This window comes from Mirounga leonina, unplaced genomic scaffold (genome assembly GCF_011800145.1).
Source record: "Mirounga leonina isolate KUSES-001 unplaced genomic scaffold, KU_Mleo_1.0 Mir_175, whole genome shotgun sequence".
NCBI classification, from domain to species: Eukaryota; Metazoa; Chordata; class Mammalia; order Carnivora; family Phocidae; genus Mirounga; species Mirounga leonina.
In genome coordinates, this window is record NW_023270453.1 from 22,401,956 (window position 1) to 22,419,908 (window position 17,953).

Genomic DNA, 17,953 nt, shown 5'->3' on the forward strand with positions numbered 1-17,953 from the left:
CCTCTGTGTCCCCGGCAGGTGTGTGGCCTCCCTGCACCCCAACCCCAGCCTCCTCCCCTGTGACGAGGGCACCTGGCGATGAGTGGGCAGCTCGGGGCCTGAGGGGTCTGACTGCACAACGTCCAGGGTAAACGTGCTAGTAATGGGGTGTGTGGGTGCCCTTCTCTCTGTGCACAGCCGCTTCGGGGCCCCAGATAGGCGTGGCATCTTGGGGGGCGGCCCCCCTCTCCCGTGTGTCTGTACGTGCAGAAGGGATTGAGCTCCCCCATTGGGATGCACAGCCAGCACAGACACACGCCGGGCCACAGATCACATTCCCTCCGCCCTCAAGCCTCGCTGGGGGACCTGTACTGCGTGTCCAGGACCCCACCTTCTTGTACCTCCATCCAGGATGATGCTCCAGCCTGGTGGTTCTGTGGGTGTGGGCCCCTGACCCACCCCATCTGGGTGGCAAGTGGGGGCCTCTCCACCAGGCCCGGCCACTTCATCTACTGCCTGTGAACCCGTGACAAGGGCAGGCCCCGGGGCGCCTACGTGCTGGGGGAACCAGCGGATGGCTGTGGGTGACTGGCCACCAGCATCCTGCCCACTCAGGCCCCGGGCCCAGGGCAGGAACATGCTCCGTGGCCACTGTCCGCCTCTGGGGCTGTTCTGTGGTACCTGAGCACCAGGCTGGCAGGATCCAAGACACACAGGTGGGACCACGGGTCTGCTGTGGGCTGGCACCCCAGGCCTTGCCCTTGGGAAAGGAAGGTGGGGAGGGCAGGGGAGGAGGGTCCTGGAGCAGGACTTGAGAAGGCCTCCCTGCTTTCCTATCAGGAAACACATCCTGTTAGAGTCTGGCTGCCGTGGCTTGGCTGCTATTTGTTGCAGTTGGCTACGCCCTCCAACCAGCTCACAAAAAACAGCCTCAAAAACAACCATTTCCTCTCTGCGGAGGGGGGGCCGCACACGCGCGCGCACACACAGACACACACGCACATGCACCTCCCTGCAGCAGGCTCGCTGCTTTCCAGGACCGGCTGTTTCGTGGCAGAGGCACAGGGCAGGGGCTCCCGCAGTGAGAGGCTGAACCGCTCCCGGCACAGCTAACCCCCGGCCCTGCTCAGAGCCTGGCGGCTGGTTTTGCTCTGTGGTGCTGGTTCTAAGCAGTGAGGTGAGACAGACCCCCACACTGCTGCCCACCTCTCCTGTTTCTTGTGGGAAGGAGAGGCCTTGCTTCCCAAGAAGACGGCGCACGCACGACTCTGGACTCTCGCTGGTGCCCCGGCTTATTCCCCGGGATGGGCCGAGAGGCTGGCTGCAACTCAGGCCTGGCCCTGCTCCAGGTGCAGGAGGGAGGGTAGGGAGGGCCTGAGGTGAGCTCACCTGCACCTGTCACATGGGCCTTCCCGATGCCACTGAGAATGAGCGGTGATGTCCTCTAGCAGCCCCTAGCTGGTCTCGGCTCTCCCTGGCCACAGCAGCTGACCGGGACTGGGACTTTCTCCACGACAAGGGACAGCACCGGCAGTCGGCGATGACTGTCCAGAAACTGGTGGCCACAGCAGCGCTGGTGGCCCTGGTCTCTCTTGTCCTCAACAACGTGGCGGCCTTCACCCCCAACTGGGTGTACCAGACGCTGGAGGATGGGCGCAAGCGGAGCGTGGGGCTGTGGAAGTCCTGCTGGCTGGTGGACAGGGCCCGGGGAGGGCCGAGCCCTGGGGCCCGGCCAGGGCAGGCGGACGCTCGGGACTGTGAAGCTCTGAGCTGGGGCTCTGAAGCGGCAGGCTTCCAGGAGGCTCGAGGCACCGTCAAACGTAAGTCTGCTTATCTTTATGCCTCCTTTAGGGCGGTCAGGGCCTGCAAGCTCTGATGGCATAAGGTGAACACGGGGCGCGTGTTTGGTGACCGGCAACCCAGGCGAGCCCTGAGCTCTGCGCCCACCCTCCCGGCGGTGCCCAGACCTGCCCCGGCTCCTTTAGGACAGAATTCTTCCCGTGCGAGTGTTGGGCTTTTCTCTGCCTCCACACATAGGGAAACGGCAGACCCACTAACCAGATCAAGGAAGATCTGCTTTTCTTGGAAAATACACCTCGTTAGTAAAATAAACAAGAAGCTTAAAAACACGTGGCTGAGTTCCGACTTCACTCCACAGTTGTCAGGGTCATCGAGGCAGGACTTCCGAGAGGAGACCAGCCACGGGGGCAGCGAAGGGGCTCAGAGCAGCAGCTCTTGAGAGCAGAGCCCCTCGCGGTCTTGTCCTGGCCCTGGCTGGTCGCTGGCGGCTGGGTCTGTTGGCTGCTCTAGAAGGTGGGAAGTGGACTTTGACCGTGGGGTCAGGTTTGAGTGTGTGGGTGGGAAGGCTCACAGTGAGACATTTGTCACTGAACGTGTCATCGACGTGGTCACAGCAGCTGACAGGCAGAGGTCTCCCCGAGCTGCCTCTTTGAAGCTGTTGACAAGAGTCTAACTCACAGATGGACAGGTGACAGAGCTCATCCTTTCGAGAATGTGAGGCTTTGGCAGGGCTTTTGCTAACTGCTCTCAGAGGGTGTCCACAAGGTCCTCAAGCAGCACAGAAAAGCTCTGTGCTCGGGGTGGGAATGTCCCCACCTGCCACGTGCTTGGAGCCCTGACCCACGAGGGAGCCGGGGTGGAGGTGGCGTCCAATTCCACAAAGAGATGGAGGCTGCAGGAGACATGTGCTCGGCCCGGTCCCTGGGGGGAGGCAACCCCAGGCTGTCCACTCAGAGCCCCTTGCCATGTAGCCTGGGGGTCTTCTGTTGGGGATGGGCTGTGTCTGGCAAGCAGGGCTTTCAAACTTTTCCACAAACTCAAAACTCAGCACAGCTGACCTTGGATCCCAGGGGACTTGCTGGGTCCTGGGACTGTCCTGAGGAGTCATGCAAGCCATCGACCCTGAGGCTCTAGTGTGGGCTCTGCGCTGCCCTGACCCACAGAGCACCCCCAGCCCAGGCCTCCCTGTCAAGCAGGGGCCCTCCCTGGGCGCCCATACCCTCTGACCCTTGCTGAGGCCAGGAGGGTACACAGGGTGGGGATGTGCTTGTCTCCAGAACGCCTTCCCACCTGGCCACCCGCCTGTGGTCCCTCCCACGATTTGACAAGCTCTTTGTACGACTTCTACAACATCCTCACCACTGGTAACGCATCCATGGCAGCTGAGCCGTAACCTCTGGGCGTCAGTATTTGCCCCAAGCAAAGGAAACAGTGTGGAAGGTTCTCGTGCGGGAGACTGAGCTGCTGACCCACTTCTTGCCTGGTCCGTGTGCACGAGCTGCAGGATGCAGCGCACCAGGCTAATCTGTGCAGGGGCCCCAGCACCTGCCGCCTCACGTCAGACCAGCTCCCAGGGAAAACCCCGGCCCTCTGTGCCATCACTCCGCTGGTGTAGGGATGGGGGAGGAGGGAGCGGGTGGTGCCCTGCTCAAATTCATGCTGGCTCAGCGCTGAACACCCCTCCACCCCGCATGCTCCGCAGTCATCTCGATCCGTTACAGGCCAGTGTGTGGCCGCAGGCCTGACTCGATCCATCCCAAGCTCCCCATCTCGGGTGCTAGAGTCAGGCTGTCCTAGTCTCCAGATGTTGTGGCAGGTGGGGGGGCAGCCCAGGGATGGGGGTCATGCTTGTCTGCTCTGCTCTCAGGGTCCTGGCAACGCCCAGCAGAGCCCAGAGTCCGAGCCACTCCGTGCTCACGGAGCACCACCTGACGTTCTGCCCTGCGTCAGGGGACTCTGCTGCAGGGGTCCTCAGTGACACGCGGGGTCCTGTCCTCCAGGACTGGGGGGGCTCTTCCTGCCCGCCTCACTGGGCTGCATGCGGCGATCGTGACGGTTATCCCTGCTCAGGAGGCTTTCCTCGCTGTGAGGCGCCATGGGGATTCGGCAGACGTGAGGTCCTCCTCTGGCCCGAGGAGAACTCCCAACCCAGTCCCGGTCAGACTTGCTCTCTGGGCGTTTCTCATCTTTCCAAATTCCAGACATTCTGTCAGGCGCCCTAACCTCCTTTTCTAAAACAAGTAAGGGGTGAGTAAACATGCAGTTAAACCTTGAGCACCTGGCCCGGAGGGGGTCACTGCTCTCTGACCACCGAGGCAGACAAAGGGCACTGGGCCTGCCCGGCCACAGACCCTCATGCCACATTCCTGTGGGGTGCCGCTGCCCAGGCTACATGCATGGTGATCACCGCCTGTCAAACGTGCACCCCCTCCCCTGTTGCAGGTCCCCTCCAGGTGGCTGGCAGAGGGATCGTGGCCCACAGGGCAGTCTTCTCAGGCAGGTGGTGGGTCTGTGGGCTGTCACTGCTTTATCCTTCACCCTCCCACATCTTCACATTCATGGGGCTGGAGGCTGATGGGGTGAGGATGCCATAGGGGGCTGTTGGTGGCCAGGGTGTGTGGCTTCAGCTGTGCACCAGGAAGGACAGAGAGCTGGGCGGAGGGAGCGGGAGGGCAGGCCACTCCCCTGTGTGCGAGACTTTCCTTGCCTGGCCTGCAAGGCTGCGCTGGGGAACCTTGCACTTCCCTGGGCCGGCCCTGAACCCGAGTGCCCAGAATGTTTACCGCCCCTCATCTCTGAGGTCACACCTATCTCCCATATCCGACCACCTCTGAGGCTACAAGAATCTCTGTGTGGTCACATATTGGTAAAACTAACTGCAAAGAACGTGGGGTGTGAAGACCCCAGAAAGAGCATATGAAGAGCAGGGCCTCCACAAGAAGGCAGGTCGGCCAGTCTTCAGCGCACGGGAAGGACCTGCCTGGAGCCTGATCCGTCCTGACAGCAGGACCAGTTTGGTGTCCTGCATGCACGTGCGGCCACTGGTCAGGCTGGCTGCACCTTGGGTTCCACCACGAAGACTGCCTGGGCAGCCAGCAAGTTTCCGGCAAATTGACCTGAAGCCTGGCTCTCAGCCTGAGCTGCCACCTCAAGCGGGGGAGGTAAGGAAATGTGGGTGCTGGCGCCTTCCCCAGCCAGGCCCCGCTGCCACCCCAGCGCCAGGAGCCCCGCACTCGCCAGGCCTGGCCTCTGGCACCCCAGGCGTTTACTGAATCAGACGAGCGTCAGGGTTTCTATCAATGGCAGGAACGATCTGCAGCTACTCTCAAGAGCACAGTATGAGCTCTCAGCCCATGGGAGTGAAGCCCGCTGGGCAAGAAAGCGGTATTGGGGAGAAAAGCCGGTGAGAGAGCATAGCGCCAACCATGCTCACTGTCCACACAGCTCATCTACACGGCCAGATAGGGCAAAAGCAGCCGCCAGTTCGGCCCGATGAAGAAGTTGGGCAGGTGGGGACTGTCATCCTCCAACGGCCCCGATCTGCCCTCAGGGCCACCCTGACTTCCCAGCAGCCAGGCCTCTGGTGTTTGGCCCTGCTCCTGTCTGCGCCGCTGGCCTCAGGGAAAGGCCTGGGATCTGCAAAGGGCAAGAGCCCTGAGCCTGTGAAAGACAATGGGGAGGAGGAAGGTGCTTGACTCCTGACAGGCAGGAGGAGCCAGGCCTGGGGCGGGGAGTGGTGCAACACGTCGGTTCACTCCGGGCTCCTCAGGCGCTAATTATGAAGGGCAACAGTCACAGACACCAGGGCGCAGACACGGCAGCCGGCTGGGGCCAGGTGTCACGGCGGGCACGCTCCTGCAGGCTGGCGCCCTGCCGCCCAGCACACGGGGAAGCTGTGTCTGTCCACAGGCCTCTCACGCCAGCACTGCGAACCCCCCTCCGCCACCCGGGGGAGTGGAGAGCACAGGGCAGGGAGGGCAGGTTGGTGAGGCCCCGGGCACAGATGGAGGCAGGAGCTGCCCGAGCTAACCACCTGTCTTGTCCCCTGTAATTCCCACAGTGCAGTTCGACATGATGCGCGCCTGCAACCTGGTGGCCACGGCAGCGCTCGCTGCGGGACAGCTCACCTTCGTCCTGGGGCTGGCAGGCCTGCCCCTGCTGTCTCCTGATTCGCAGTGCTGGGAGGAGGCCATGGCTGCCGCGTTCCAGCTGGCAAGTGAGTACCCCTGGGGCCCTGGGCAGGCAGGGCGGCCACACACTTGGTCGCATGGGGCTGGCAGGCCCGCTGCGGTCTTTTAATGTCACCACGACTCCCGTGGGTCACCCTCCCACCTTTCACCGTGGGCAGAAGTGAGACAGAACCACAGGTGGGGGCACTGAGGCTGCAGCGAGCACCTGGGCTCCCGCCCTCTCCTGCTGTAAGACAGGGTGCTCCGCGTGCTGGCGCTCTAGGCTCACGTGCTTGCTTTCTGAAGTCTGCGGCATCTGCTATGTCTTTGCCTGTCTGCAGCTGATGTGGCTGGTGGCCTGGGGTCAAGCCCCCCCAGTGATGGTGCAGCAGCCTGCCACGGGCAGGGGGAGAGCCCCCACCTGAGCCCGCACCTCCGCCACCTCACCTTCCCCACTAACGCTGTGTGAACGGGGAGGTCAGGGCGAGCATGAGGGTCCAGCCAAGCTCATTTGCACGCTCCTTGAACAATGCAGCTTCCTGGGACCCGGCCGGGGTCAGCGGCAGGCCCTTCCTCATGAGCAGCACAAAGCATGGAGGACACGTTAGCTCCTGAGCGCACCGGCCTGTCCTGGCTCCCACACCCAACAGCCCATGCTGCCACAAGAACAGGGTGGGAGGCCACACCGGCCGGGCCTTGGGGGCGGCTGTAGCGTGAACTGAGAAAGGGCGCGGGCACACCCTTGGTGTCGGAAGGCTGAGAATGATGGCAGCGGCGGCGTAAACGAGAGATAGGATTGTTTCGGGAAGTTGTGCACAAGTGGCCATGGAAACCACAGAAGCTATTCACATGACCCCGGGGGGTCTTCTCTGCTGGTTTCCCCTCCCCTACGCCTCCTTCCTGCCAGCTCACCTGGGGACGTTCGGGTTTTCTGCTGCCTACTGGCGAGCGTGTGAGTGGAGGTCCTGCGCGGGAATGACGTGGGCTGGGGTGTGGGGATGTGATCAGCCGACCCACCTGCCTCTCCCACTGCTGGGGAATGGCAGCATGCCCCAACACTGAAGGTACAGTTCCAGCAGACCCAGGAAGAGAAACTGCAGGAAGTCTGAAGTGAACCATTCTGGGAATAATGGCCCCCGGCCCTTATCTTTCTGGAGAATGAGGCTGACAGACTGGCAGGAATTCACATGCTGGAAAGTGAGCCGGGTGGGAATCAGGAATTGGAAACAGGCCTTCCTGTGCCTTTTAATAGAAGGCGGGTGGTCCTGGGCCAGTCACTTCCCCACGGCCGGGTCGTCCGCGGGGTCTGGGAGCACCCAGGGCCGACCAGACGGTTTGCAGGAAAAGAGCAGCTGTGGGGCCGAGGGAGCTGGACAGGCGCCTTGGCTCTGTCACCTGCAATCCGCGGGAACTGGGGCTGGGCGCATCCCGTCTGCCCCCACAGGGCCGGTCTTGAGAAGGAAGGAGATGTGGGTGAGACGGGGTCTCTGACCACCTCGGCCTCCTTCCCTTATCCAGGGAGGTGGGTAAAAACATGCACATCCCAGAGGACAGTGACCGTTCAGAAAATCACTCCTCTGCCCTCCGCTGACCTTAGGGCCATAAGGCAGAAATGGGGTCCTCAACCTCACTGAGGCTGCCCACTTTCTATCGCATGGGCTTATCTGAAACTCTATTCCCTCCAGAAGGAAGTGGAAAATTAGGAACAGATATTCAGGCATTGAAGAAATGAAAGGAACAGCTCTTGATTCTGAAAATAACTCCTTGCAGCAGAATAAATGGACCACGGCATTTTTAATTTAGAATTATTGGGAGAGAGACTGTGGGTTTGGTGTCAAACGGACATCTTACTTCCTACGAACCCTCATTTCAGAACAAGACAGTGTTGCTTCCAAATCATATATTTTCGAGCAAGTGGGGATGGGGGAGCCCTGTGAAGGAAACGGGAGCTGTCTGGCGGCAGCCCTGGGGCGTCCTGGGGCCTGTCCTGGCTGTGGGGCGGGGGTGCTCTCTCCTGGCTGTCCCCAGACCGGGGCAGCCTCTGCTCACACACCATCAGACCGGTACAGGCTGACGGGAAAAGCCAGGAGCACCGGTTCTGCAGGCTTCTCCAGGAGGCTTCTCCTGGAGGCGTCCCACCATCACTCCCGCAGGTCTGTTTTGCCCAAAAAGGAAATGCACTTGGCCCTGTTTAGACTTGTTTCATTGACAAACAGTACAGAATGCAGCCATGTGTCTTTCTTCCACCACACTGCTAATTTTAGAGTTAGGTTTTTTCCTGTGCTCCGGTCTGCTTTAAACAGTCAGGGAGAGAGACTGAAGGGCGCCGGGATATCCTGTCCCAGGAGGGGAAATGCCTGCTGGTACCTGTTATGCAAGCAAACCTTCAGTCCCCAGTGCTGGGGCCAGAGGGTGGGCAGCGGGGAGAGAAGGTGCTGACGAATTCATGGGGAGGCGGGGAGGCCGGGCAGGCTGGAACCCAGCAAGGATGGCGACTCCCCGCCTGCCCGCCGTTCTTCCCATCCAGGCACCGGGCCCTGCTCCTCATACTTGCTCCTCTGAGGGACCCTGTCGTAGGGACGTGCAGGGCCCCGAAGCTGCTGTCCTCAAACAGGTCCCGCCAGCCATTCCACCTGCTGCATTCTGTTCACAAAGTCACACCCAGCAGTTTCCAGCTTCCTTGCAGAAGCTTCCAAGTGTAATTTTAATTTACCTTGAAGTTGAAAAGATTACTTTCTGTCTCTTACTCCACCTCTACAAGCTGAACATCTGCATGCAACCCCCATTTTCCCTGTGGCAACGGCTCCCATCGGGGCTGCGATGAGGACCTGCCCGTGCGGTGGCCACTGGGCCGACCCCCACCCAAGTGCAAGCAGCCCCCTACCACAGCCACGTTCCCATATGGGCTCCTGGAGGCTGGCTCTGCAGACCCGTCCTCTGTCCTTTACTCTCTTGCTTTGGCCAACTTCTGCTCGTCCGAGTCTGGTCTCACTGCTGTGTGAACAAAGGCGCACGGTCATCCTGGCCTGCTTACTGCAGATGCGTTGGACCCTGCGTCACACACCTGAGTGACGCCTGGGGCAGAGCAGACCGCCGAGGGCCGATTCAGCAGGCAGCGTGCCTGGCGGGCACCTCGGGGTGAGGCTCCTATGCAGTCCTGGGACATCTAGGTGCCGCATCAGGTTCTGAGGCCCTGGATGAGCCACCTCATCCCTAGCTCCTGTGCAGCCAGAGAGCTGGGGCCAACCGGCCGGTGGCGGCTCCATCATGCCTGCCGCTGTGACCACCCTGACCTCCCCCTGTGGGCCTGCTGGGGACGCCACACCGCTCTTTGCTCAGAGCCGAGCAGCGGGTGTCTCCAAAATTTCCTAAGTGTGACCGTCCTGTGGCTCTTCAGGTGCTTACGGCCCTGGGCCCTGGCTGTTGGCTGTGCAGGACTGACTGACCCAACTGGGTCCCAGGCGAACATTTTTTGGGGGGACAATCTCATGGTTATTCCAGGCTCTGTTGCTGGCCTACCTCCATGTGTGCAGAACGTTAGTCCAGGCTCCTTGTCAATCATCTGAGTGACCCTGCAGCTTGCTCAGATTTACGGTTCTTCTTAAAGCGCGATTGCCATCACAAACAGGTCTAGTTCAAGTACAAACATACAGCCGACTTGCAGAGGCCTCCGCTCTCTGCTGTGTTCTGAGTGCCTCTGAGATGGTATCGGGCTCTCCTCGGGAACCCTAGCCAACGACTCCTCACCTCCTTTGGGGAGGCTGACCAGCAGGCCCGACTGAGCTCACGCCATGCTCCCAAGCCAGTGAGAACTCACAGGTGTGCAGCTCTGGCACTTGGCCCTTCAGAGTGCTGTCCCTGCACCACACATGTCCTATAGCTGGTGGATGCCAGCCCTCACTAGCCCACTCCCGGCCCGGCCCTCCTCCTGACACAAAGCCTCCCAAGCTCTAGCGGGACTACCGTGGGAGCAGAATCACCGCAGAAGCTCCTGGGCTCCTCGTCTCTGGCTTCTGGAAATCCTAATATTTTTTCTTATGATGGCAAAACTTAAAACACGCTAAGTACTCTGTGCCCCTGAGAATGCTCATGTCGTTGGACCTTCACGGGGCAGTTGGGTTGATAAGCGGCAGCTGTCTTGGCATCTCATGAGCCAGTGGGGATTCTGCTGTTCTTCTCATAGGAATATACAACTTTCTGTTTTTCACAATAGGGTGGTGCTTGCTTGGTCTGGACAACGTGCTTTTCTGTCTTTGGCACCTGCTTCCCTGGCGCCGGTCTGTACCCCAAACGTACCCTGTGTTTTCCCTTCACTTCCATGTCCTCTGTGCTTAGAGTGACAGCATGTCAGGCATCATTTGGGAGCTTCAGTTCTGTGGAAACATGACCAGGTCCGCTGTACGTTTGGCTTTTCCTTTCCCAGAATCCCTCCCACTGGGGAGGAACACGTGGATCCCATCACTTTGCGGCTCACAGATGCTGGGACATCCCAACCACGGCTGTGCCCTGACACGGGCCAAGAGCGAGTTTGCTCTGTGAATACTCTCTCTGGAAGCTGTCACAGGCGCAACGTGAAGCAGGTGTGCTGTGTGAAGGTTCAGGGTTCAGCCCCACGGTCTCTCCTTATACCACCTGCGTGTGCTTGACCGTCACCCCAACAGGAAGGCCCTGTGACAGGCACTGGAGCCCTCGGAAGCAGGCAGGAAGGAAGCGAGAGGAAAGGGACGCTCTGCAGGCTGAGCTGTGATTCATAGAGCCCGCGTGGCCAGCTCACAGGAAGGGGCTGTTTGCTTTGGAAACAGAAATTCATGAGGATGGAATTGACTCCACAGGCAGAATTCAGGGTGTTTGCTCAAAGTCTCCCCTTGCATTTGTTTCTGGACAAACATGAACATCACTGGGAAGTCTTGGGAAAAAAGTCTCTGGGACAATTCTGAGGGGGTCTCCACACCAGGATGTGCCAGAGATGGGGAAGCCCAAGTCTCTGGCACATCCAGTCGCTTTGTTGACTGGTCCCATGAGTTAATATTTAATAAGGCCAGCCTGGCCCGGGTCTACTTCCCATACCCCTCCTCTCCCCTCCAGCAGGAGAATTTCATGAAGCAAACAGCAAGTTGGATTTCAGAAGAATGTCTACGTAATGGCAGTTACCCAGTGCCCAGGCGGAGGCTGGAGGTGGCCAGCGAGGCCACGAGCCTGTCTATGTCCCCGCGGCTTTTCACTGCTGACATGCACACACGGGAGATCCCCATGTGCCACTTGTCTGTGCAGTTTGTGCCACCCCCAGTGGCCCGGGCGGGGTCCACTTGTTCTTGCGCCGTTGTTCTAGTAGGTTCCCGGTATCTTCCTGATCAGGAAAGGCTTTTCCTAAATTAGTTTTTTTTAATGTTGGGGAGTCAAGCCCTTTCTCTGACTATATGTGTTCTAAGTTGAACTGAAACAAAGCAAAAACTAACATGGGTCTTTACACAGAATAAGTCACATAAATGTGAATTCTTTAAACCTTTTTTCACATAAGGATATAGAACTAGACGTTCTTTTCTACTTCTCCTAGAAAAAAGAGCCAAGTGAGGTGCAGCCTGTGAAGAGCAGGCCAGAGAGGTGAGACGCACCATGGACGGTGCTGGAAACCTGCCCGGGGCCGCTTACTGTCGGGCGGTCAGTAGTGCTCCAGACGGACAGACTCTCTGAAACTCCGTCTGTCAGGCTCTGCATTGACACTGATCCATCACCTTGCGGGATGTGGGTAGTTGTGCTCAGCTTGTTTGTGCACCTGTGAGTTCATATTCTCTAATCAATCTACCCACCCCCGCCTGTTCTTCCATCTGTAATATGAAAAACCTTACTCTCAACATCAAAGTAGCTCCACGCTCTGAGTTTGGGCACATTGTGGGCAACAGAGCCAAACATGAGGGAGGACGTAATACACAAAGACAGCAACAAAATAATAGCCTACCCTATGCTCAACAATATACCATTATATGATACTGACCTTAAGAAAACAAGTAACCCTGTGGTGCTGGCCAATACAGACACAGGACAGGGCCCCACGTCTTGCCATTGGCCAGGCCCCAGTGTGGCGGTGCTGCGTGGCGCTCTGGAAGCCAGCAGCTACTCTGCCCACGCGCTTTGTCGACTGGTCCCATGAGTGAACATTTTCACTGCCTGGTTCAGAGTGTCCCTACAATGGGATCTCCTGGTGTCAAAGGCCCAGCCAACACCACTCTCTGGCAGGGTCTGGGCGGGCCTGTCCAGGACTCCCCGGCCCGTGCTCACCATACTGGATCTGGTGACTCTGTGACCTGGAGCACCACGCTGTGCGGGTAAATTTAATCTTCCCCACTCTAAGAAGAACACCAGCTCCCCCAGGACGAGTCAAGCATGCCTCCGCCACGCACACACTACAAGTCCTCCGTGCAGTGCGAACAGCTGTGCTGAGCACATGCGCATGGAAACTAGCGAACAGCCTGGGGACCAGTACGTCCTGCCGCGGCTCCAACCCTGAGCGACACAATCATGGCGAACAGGCCCTGTCCCCGATGGGCTTGGTCACTCTAAAGCTTTCCCAGAGGCCCACACTGCATTCAATTCCACACCATGGGATCTATCTGGGTTTGTCTCAGATAATTCACTAGGTGATTCCTGGACGACCCTTTGGGAGGCAGAGCTGGAGCGGGGGTGGGGGGGGCGCCCTCCAGCCACAGGGTCGCCAGCAGGGGACGGGCCAAGCCCGAGCTGCGATGGGCCGACTTGTGACTGGACCTCCAGGCTGAGTGCTGCCGGCAGCCCCCTCCCCAGGGCTGGTCAAGCACAGGGCTAGCAGCACCAGCAAAGGCCGGGAGAGGATGGAACTCGGCATCCTCGAGGAGTGGACAGGGGCTGGTGTGGCCACACCGCTAACCGAGATGGAGACGGGGGCAGAGATCTGAGGCCAGGCAAAGGCACACAGCCCACAGTGCCCTGCACCTGAGCAACACAGGGGCCTTGTCCTTTCTGGCTGTGGCAGGCAAGGGTGCCTGGCTCCTTCCAGCTCTGGACCAGCTCTGCCCCGGTCTTCACAGAAATGTCTCATAATGGACTTCATGGTGCCCTGTCTCTACTCATCAGTGCGGTCAGCCAACCCCAGTTAGCTGTGGGGCTGGGGCGAGGCTGTTCACCCCTGCATACACCCCCACAATGAATGATGTCGCAGAACTGGGGCTCAGGCTGCATATCAGATTTTTAAACGTTCCTGTAACCAGTGCAACCCCAAAGGATGCTTGGCAAAGGGCGAACAGACTTGGACCACGGAAGCCATCGCGGTGACTTCCTGCCCACTGCACTGGTCCCCACTGTTGTGCCCTGCAGGCAGTGCCCTCTCCGCTCAGCCTGGCTCCCTGCCCGAAGGCTACCACTGACCTCGCAGCAAACACCCGTCCCCCAGACACAGCCCCCTTGCTGTGACCTCAGGCACCGGCCAGCATGTCCCCGCCCGCCCCGTCCTGCTGAGTCCTATTGAAACAAGGCATGACAAGCTCCCTTGGCTGACAAAAAATGCCCAAAGACACAGAAATATGAGGGGACACAGGAAGTATTTTCATTTTCATGGCACAAAATGGACTATCACTCCTTTTCCCATGAATGCAAACCTCGGTACCACAGAACTGTGGGCAAGGGACATGCTCTTCACTGGGAGAGAAAGAAATGCCAGAAGTTTCTTTCTGTCAGTGTACATGACAAAGAGAATTAGTTATTTTTAACAGAAAGGAAGTATCCAGAAGCTTTCTGGGTATAAAAAGCTCCACGAAGTACTGCAGAGAATTAATGCGGAGATTAGTCACCGCCGCTGTTGTTTAGCACGTGACTGAGGTGGATAAATGTTTAATTCATACTTTCTGGATGGTACAGTGATGATGAGACCGAACTGCTTGTGCTTGTGAGAGCTCAGGCCTCCCCCAACCCCTCACCCCACACTAGTTTATAACAGTTTCCAGAACCATGAGCTGACATCACTGCGGCTCAGCTCTGGGGCCACAGGGGTCGTGCATGATCTGGTTTCCTGAGGAAAGCAGGGGAGGCTGTGGGGAACGGAGGGACCAGCATGAACAGACGGACGGATGTCAGAGCGCAGGGCAGGGGGAGGGACTGCAGCAGGAGGCTGGCCTGGCCAAAGCCCAAGGCAGGGACAGGGACGAGTCCAGGAGGGGCGGGAGGCTTCCGTCCGGACCACTGCGAGAGACTTTGTCCTCATCAGGTACATTGGGTTCCAAGAAACAGCTCCCCCCAGGTCACCACCGCAGAGGGTGGGGTGCTCCCTGGGCTGCCCCACCTCTGCTTCTGCCCGGCCCCCTCACCCTCGACAGCCATAGCTCCCACTCAGCACTGCGCCTCCTTCCTACCTCATCTGCCTCGTCCGGCCCCTCCTGGCGGAGGGGTTGGAGGGCTGCACTGGACCAGCCTCCTAGGCAGCAGGACAGCAGGGCCTTTCCTCTGTCCCTTTGGGGCTCCCGGCCCCGACTCGGCCCTGAACTCTAGCAAACATCAGTGCCCTGTTATCCTAGCCGACAGGTCCTGGGCACGAACTCTGGCTTTCCTATTGCAAGAACTAACAAACCGTGACAGGAAGTGACACCGTGATGCTAAGTGCTAACAACGTGAGGCCTGCGCAGGACTCTGTCCACCGTCAGAAGAGAAGGCTGTGGAGGGGAAGCAGGAGGAGGGGATGTGGAGGTGCGAGGGAAACTGTAGGACCAGGTGCAGGGTGCAGAGGCGAGGGGAGGCAACAGCAAGAGAACTGGCCGTGTCTGCAGCCCTGTCTGCCCCTCCCCAGAGCACGTGGGCGCTAGGCACTCCAGAGGTGTGAAGAAAATCTCTATCTGCTCTAGAAGCGAACACTAAGAACAAGAAAACTGCTAAGAACAGGACTGCGTTAGATACCAATCTGAGTTGTTTCTAAGTTGTTTTTAAGACTTAGACTTCTGTGTCTACTTTCACTTGAATGAATGAAGTGCTTCTAGGCGCCGGGGAGGAGCTCATGCAGAGCTGAGGCTGGATTCGTCTCGGGGTGAGGGACAGGGAGCAGCAGTTCACCTCCATGGGGAGGGTAGCTAAGAAAATGGCCCAGCCCTGGAGACCAAAGGACGAGTGCGCTGGGACCAGGCTGTTTTCTTGTGGAGCACCCCCCCGAAATTATTCCGTGCCAGGATTAAGTAGACGCACACTGTCTCTCCACAGCCACCCAAAGGTCGTAAAAGCACACAGAGGCCCAACGCAAAGCAGCTCAACACTGAAGCGCGGCATGTGAATCGGGCTACCACCCACTGGGACAGACAGAGCGGGGGCGGGGGGGGCGTTGAGGGCGGCAGGGAAGAGCTGGGAGCTGAGCTTCTGTGGGGCTCAACAGCCCATTTCCAGTCCTCTTCCTGGCTCCAAGTAAGGCTTTCTGAACACTTCTCTCTCGTTTACAGGTTTTGTCCTGGTCATTGGGCTGGTGACATTCTACAGAATCGGCCCGTATACCAACCTGTCCTGGTCTTGCTACCTGAACATTGGTGCCTGCCTTCTGGCCACCCTGGCAGCTGCCATGCTCATCTGGAACATTCTTCACAGGAGAGAGGACTGCATTGGGCCCCGGGTGATTGTCATCAGCCGCTCCCTGACCGCACGGTTTCGCCGAGGGCTGGACAACGAGTATGTGGAGTCACCGTGCTGAGCCTGCTCAGGACTTTATAACTAAACAGTATAGAAACTGAAGGGCTGTCTGTGCGGGCGATTCATAGGGTTTCCTATATATACATGTACGATACACAGCTATGTTTACTATATTATATATAAATATATTATGTGGTTATATATTGCCTGCTCCACCTCCTTCTGATGCACCCATGACTTGGCTTCACTTCTGAGCACATTCCAAGGAGGAGACCAGCGGCTGAGGTGCATGGACAGTGGCAGCCAGCTTGTTCTGCATCTTGGCCTAGGATTAATTTATTCTGTATCTGCTGAGCGGTGGGTCCTTGGTCATATTTACTTTGGTAAAGCAGAATACCCAGGAAGATTTTCTGGAACTGTCTGCGGTCTTCCTTGAGTGACTCAGAATTTACAATCAGATGGTTACGGCTTTATGACAGGATTGTGTTCCTAATGTCTGTTTTGCTCCTGATTATTTTTCTAAGTTAAAATAAAATGCAAACTTTTCACCACTGTGTAAAACTTGTGTTTTATCCATCATACTGCCACACGGGTGAAAAGAAGTTGGTCTATTTTTCTGTCATTTTTGTGGGTTGGCAGGAAGAGAAGGCTTGGTACATTTTTCAAGACCTGGTGGGAACACCGCTGTGGGCCCTTACTCACATTTCCGTTCAACTCTGACGCCTCCGTTCCTACAGACTGAACAATGTGGCCCTGGGACAGCAGATCAACAAATGGCAGAGTAGGAGGGAAAAGCATCTATTTATTTAAAGAAAATTCATAGAGATTACTTTATGTTTTTCCCTATAAAAATCTTCAACCTAGCTTCAGCCAGATGCTGGGTGGTCTACCGATGGCCTTCATGATACCACACCGATTCCAAACAACCCTGGTCCTAAATCTGGAAGAGGTGAATCAGTGCCACCTCCCCAGGCGGAACAGAAAACATCAAAGAGCTGCATCTGAGGGGTTCAAACCCGAGGCCGCCCCCAAGAACCCCAGACTGCCTGACCACATTTGTAAGGACAGCCTGCCACCCACACCCACCTGGACGCTTCCTGGACCCTGCCCTGCCTGACCCTGTGCCACCTGGCGGCAGTGACTCCCACGAAACCGACACGGGGGCCCGTGGGCAGCATGCAAAGCTGGGGTCCGGCCCAGGCCCACTGGCTGCCTCCTCCACATGAGGCTGCCTCCCGCTAAGAAATGTTCAGCCTTGCTGCTTCCGACCTTCCAGAGAGTGTGGTGATCAGTGTGGAGTTTGTCTCCAGTCAGAACAAACAGTGGATTGGGGTTGGTGCTTTAAAAAACCACGCAATTGAGAATGACCTAAAAGCGTCTGTGGCCTGACCATTTACAATAAGCTCATCACACACTGTGGAAATAACAGATTACATCCAACACCAGAGCACTCAAGGCAACATTCAAATCTGACCCTCCTCCCTCAAAGCTTCTGTCCACAAAGGACTCCCCTCGACCCCGAATCACATGCTAAAAATAATATCCTAAAAGAATAATGAAATATTTAAGATCTATGACTTCACACTATTACATATGCGACTATGTAAGGGTACATGGAAGTATTCAAGTTGACCCTGTGGTCGGTCATGATCTGTGACTGTGTTTAAATGAAAAGTGACCAGAGGAAGGCTGGATTGTGCCATCTAGATTCTGGTTCATCCCCCCAAACTAAGAGCCCTCTTGTCCACACCCACAGCCAGTGTACAAAAGGCTCTTCCATCACAAACAAGGTTTGGCCTCACTATTTTAGAAATAAGTAAGGGACGAGGGCTTGTGTGCTATTTTATTTTTTTAAGATTTTATTTATTTATTTGACAGAGAGAGAGATATAACAAGAAAGGGAACACAAGCGGGGGAGTGGGAGGGGGAGAAGCAGGCTTCCCGTGGAGCAGGGAGCCCAATGCGGGGCTCAATCCCAGGATACTGGGATCATGACCTGAGCCGAAGGCAGATGCTTAACGACTGAGCCACACAGACGTCCCTCATGTGCTATTTTGAAAGGTGCTTCTGTGTCACAGAAACCTTCGCGGCCAATGAGGGGGCGTTCCGTGGCAGGGCAGGAGGGGCATCTGTTCTAGGTGACTTAATTTTTCGTCTTTTTTCCCATTTTAGTTTCATTCTGCAATAATTTTTCTATTCTTTGGAGATTAAAATTTGTCAAATGCTCTTGAGAAGAATTACTGAATTCTCTCAGGAATGGAGAGGAGGCTGCTTGTAGACAGCCCTTGAGGAAGAATTTCTTTTAGAAAAGGGGCATCTGGGCAGCACAGTCAGTTGAGCTCTGACTCTTGGTTTTGGCTCAGGTCGTGATCTCC

At 57.3% G+C, this 17,953-nt stretch overlaps 2 protein-coding genes across 3 annotated transcripts in view; one reads left to right on the top strand and one right to left on the bottom strand.

Moving 5' to 3' along the window:
* IFT140 (intraflagellar transport 140) overlaps window positions 1–17,953 on the bottom strand; it is a 75,889-nt gene that overhangs the window by 16,815 nt on the left and 41,121 nt on the right. The gene's annotated exons all lie outside the window — the stretch shown is intronic.
* TMEM204 (transmembrane protein 204) lies at window positions 948–16,126 on the top strand. Of its 2 annotated transcripts, none has more exons than XM_035021902.1 (3): window positions 948–1,799; window positions 5,840–5,995; window positions 10,372–11,772. In XM_035021902.1, the coding sequence occupies exons 1-3, from the start codon at window positions 1,520–1,522 to the stop codon at window positions 10,485–10,487; spliced, it is 552 nt and encodes a 183-aa protein (XP_034877793.1). In that variant the 5' UTR covers window positions 948–1,519; the 3' UTR covers window positions 10,488–11,772. The 2 variants fall into 2 exon arrangements, with proteins under 2 accessions (XP_034877793.1, XP_034877792.1); XM_035021901.1 differs by lacking the exon at window positions 10,372–11,772 and adding an exon at window positions 15,395–16,126 and having other exon boundaries at window positions 953–1,799.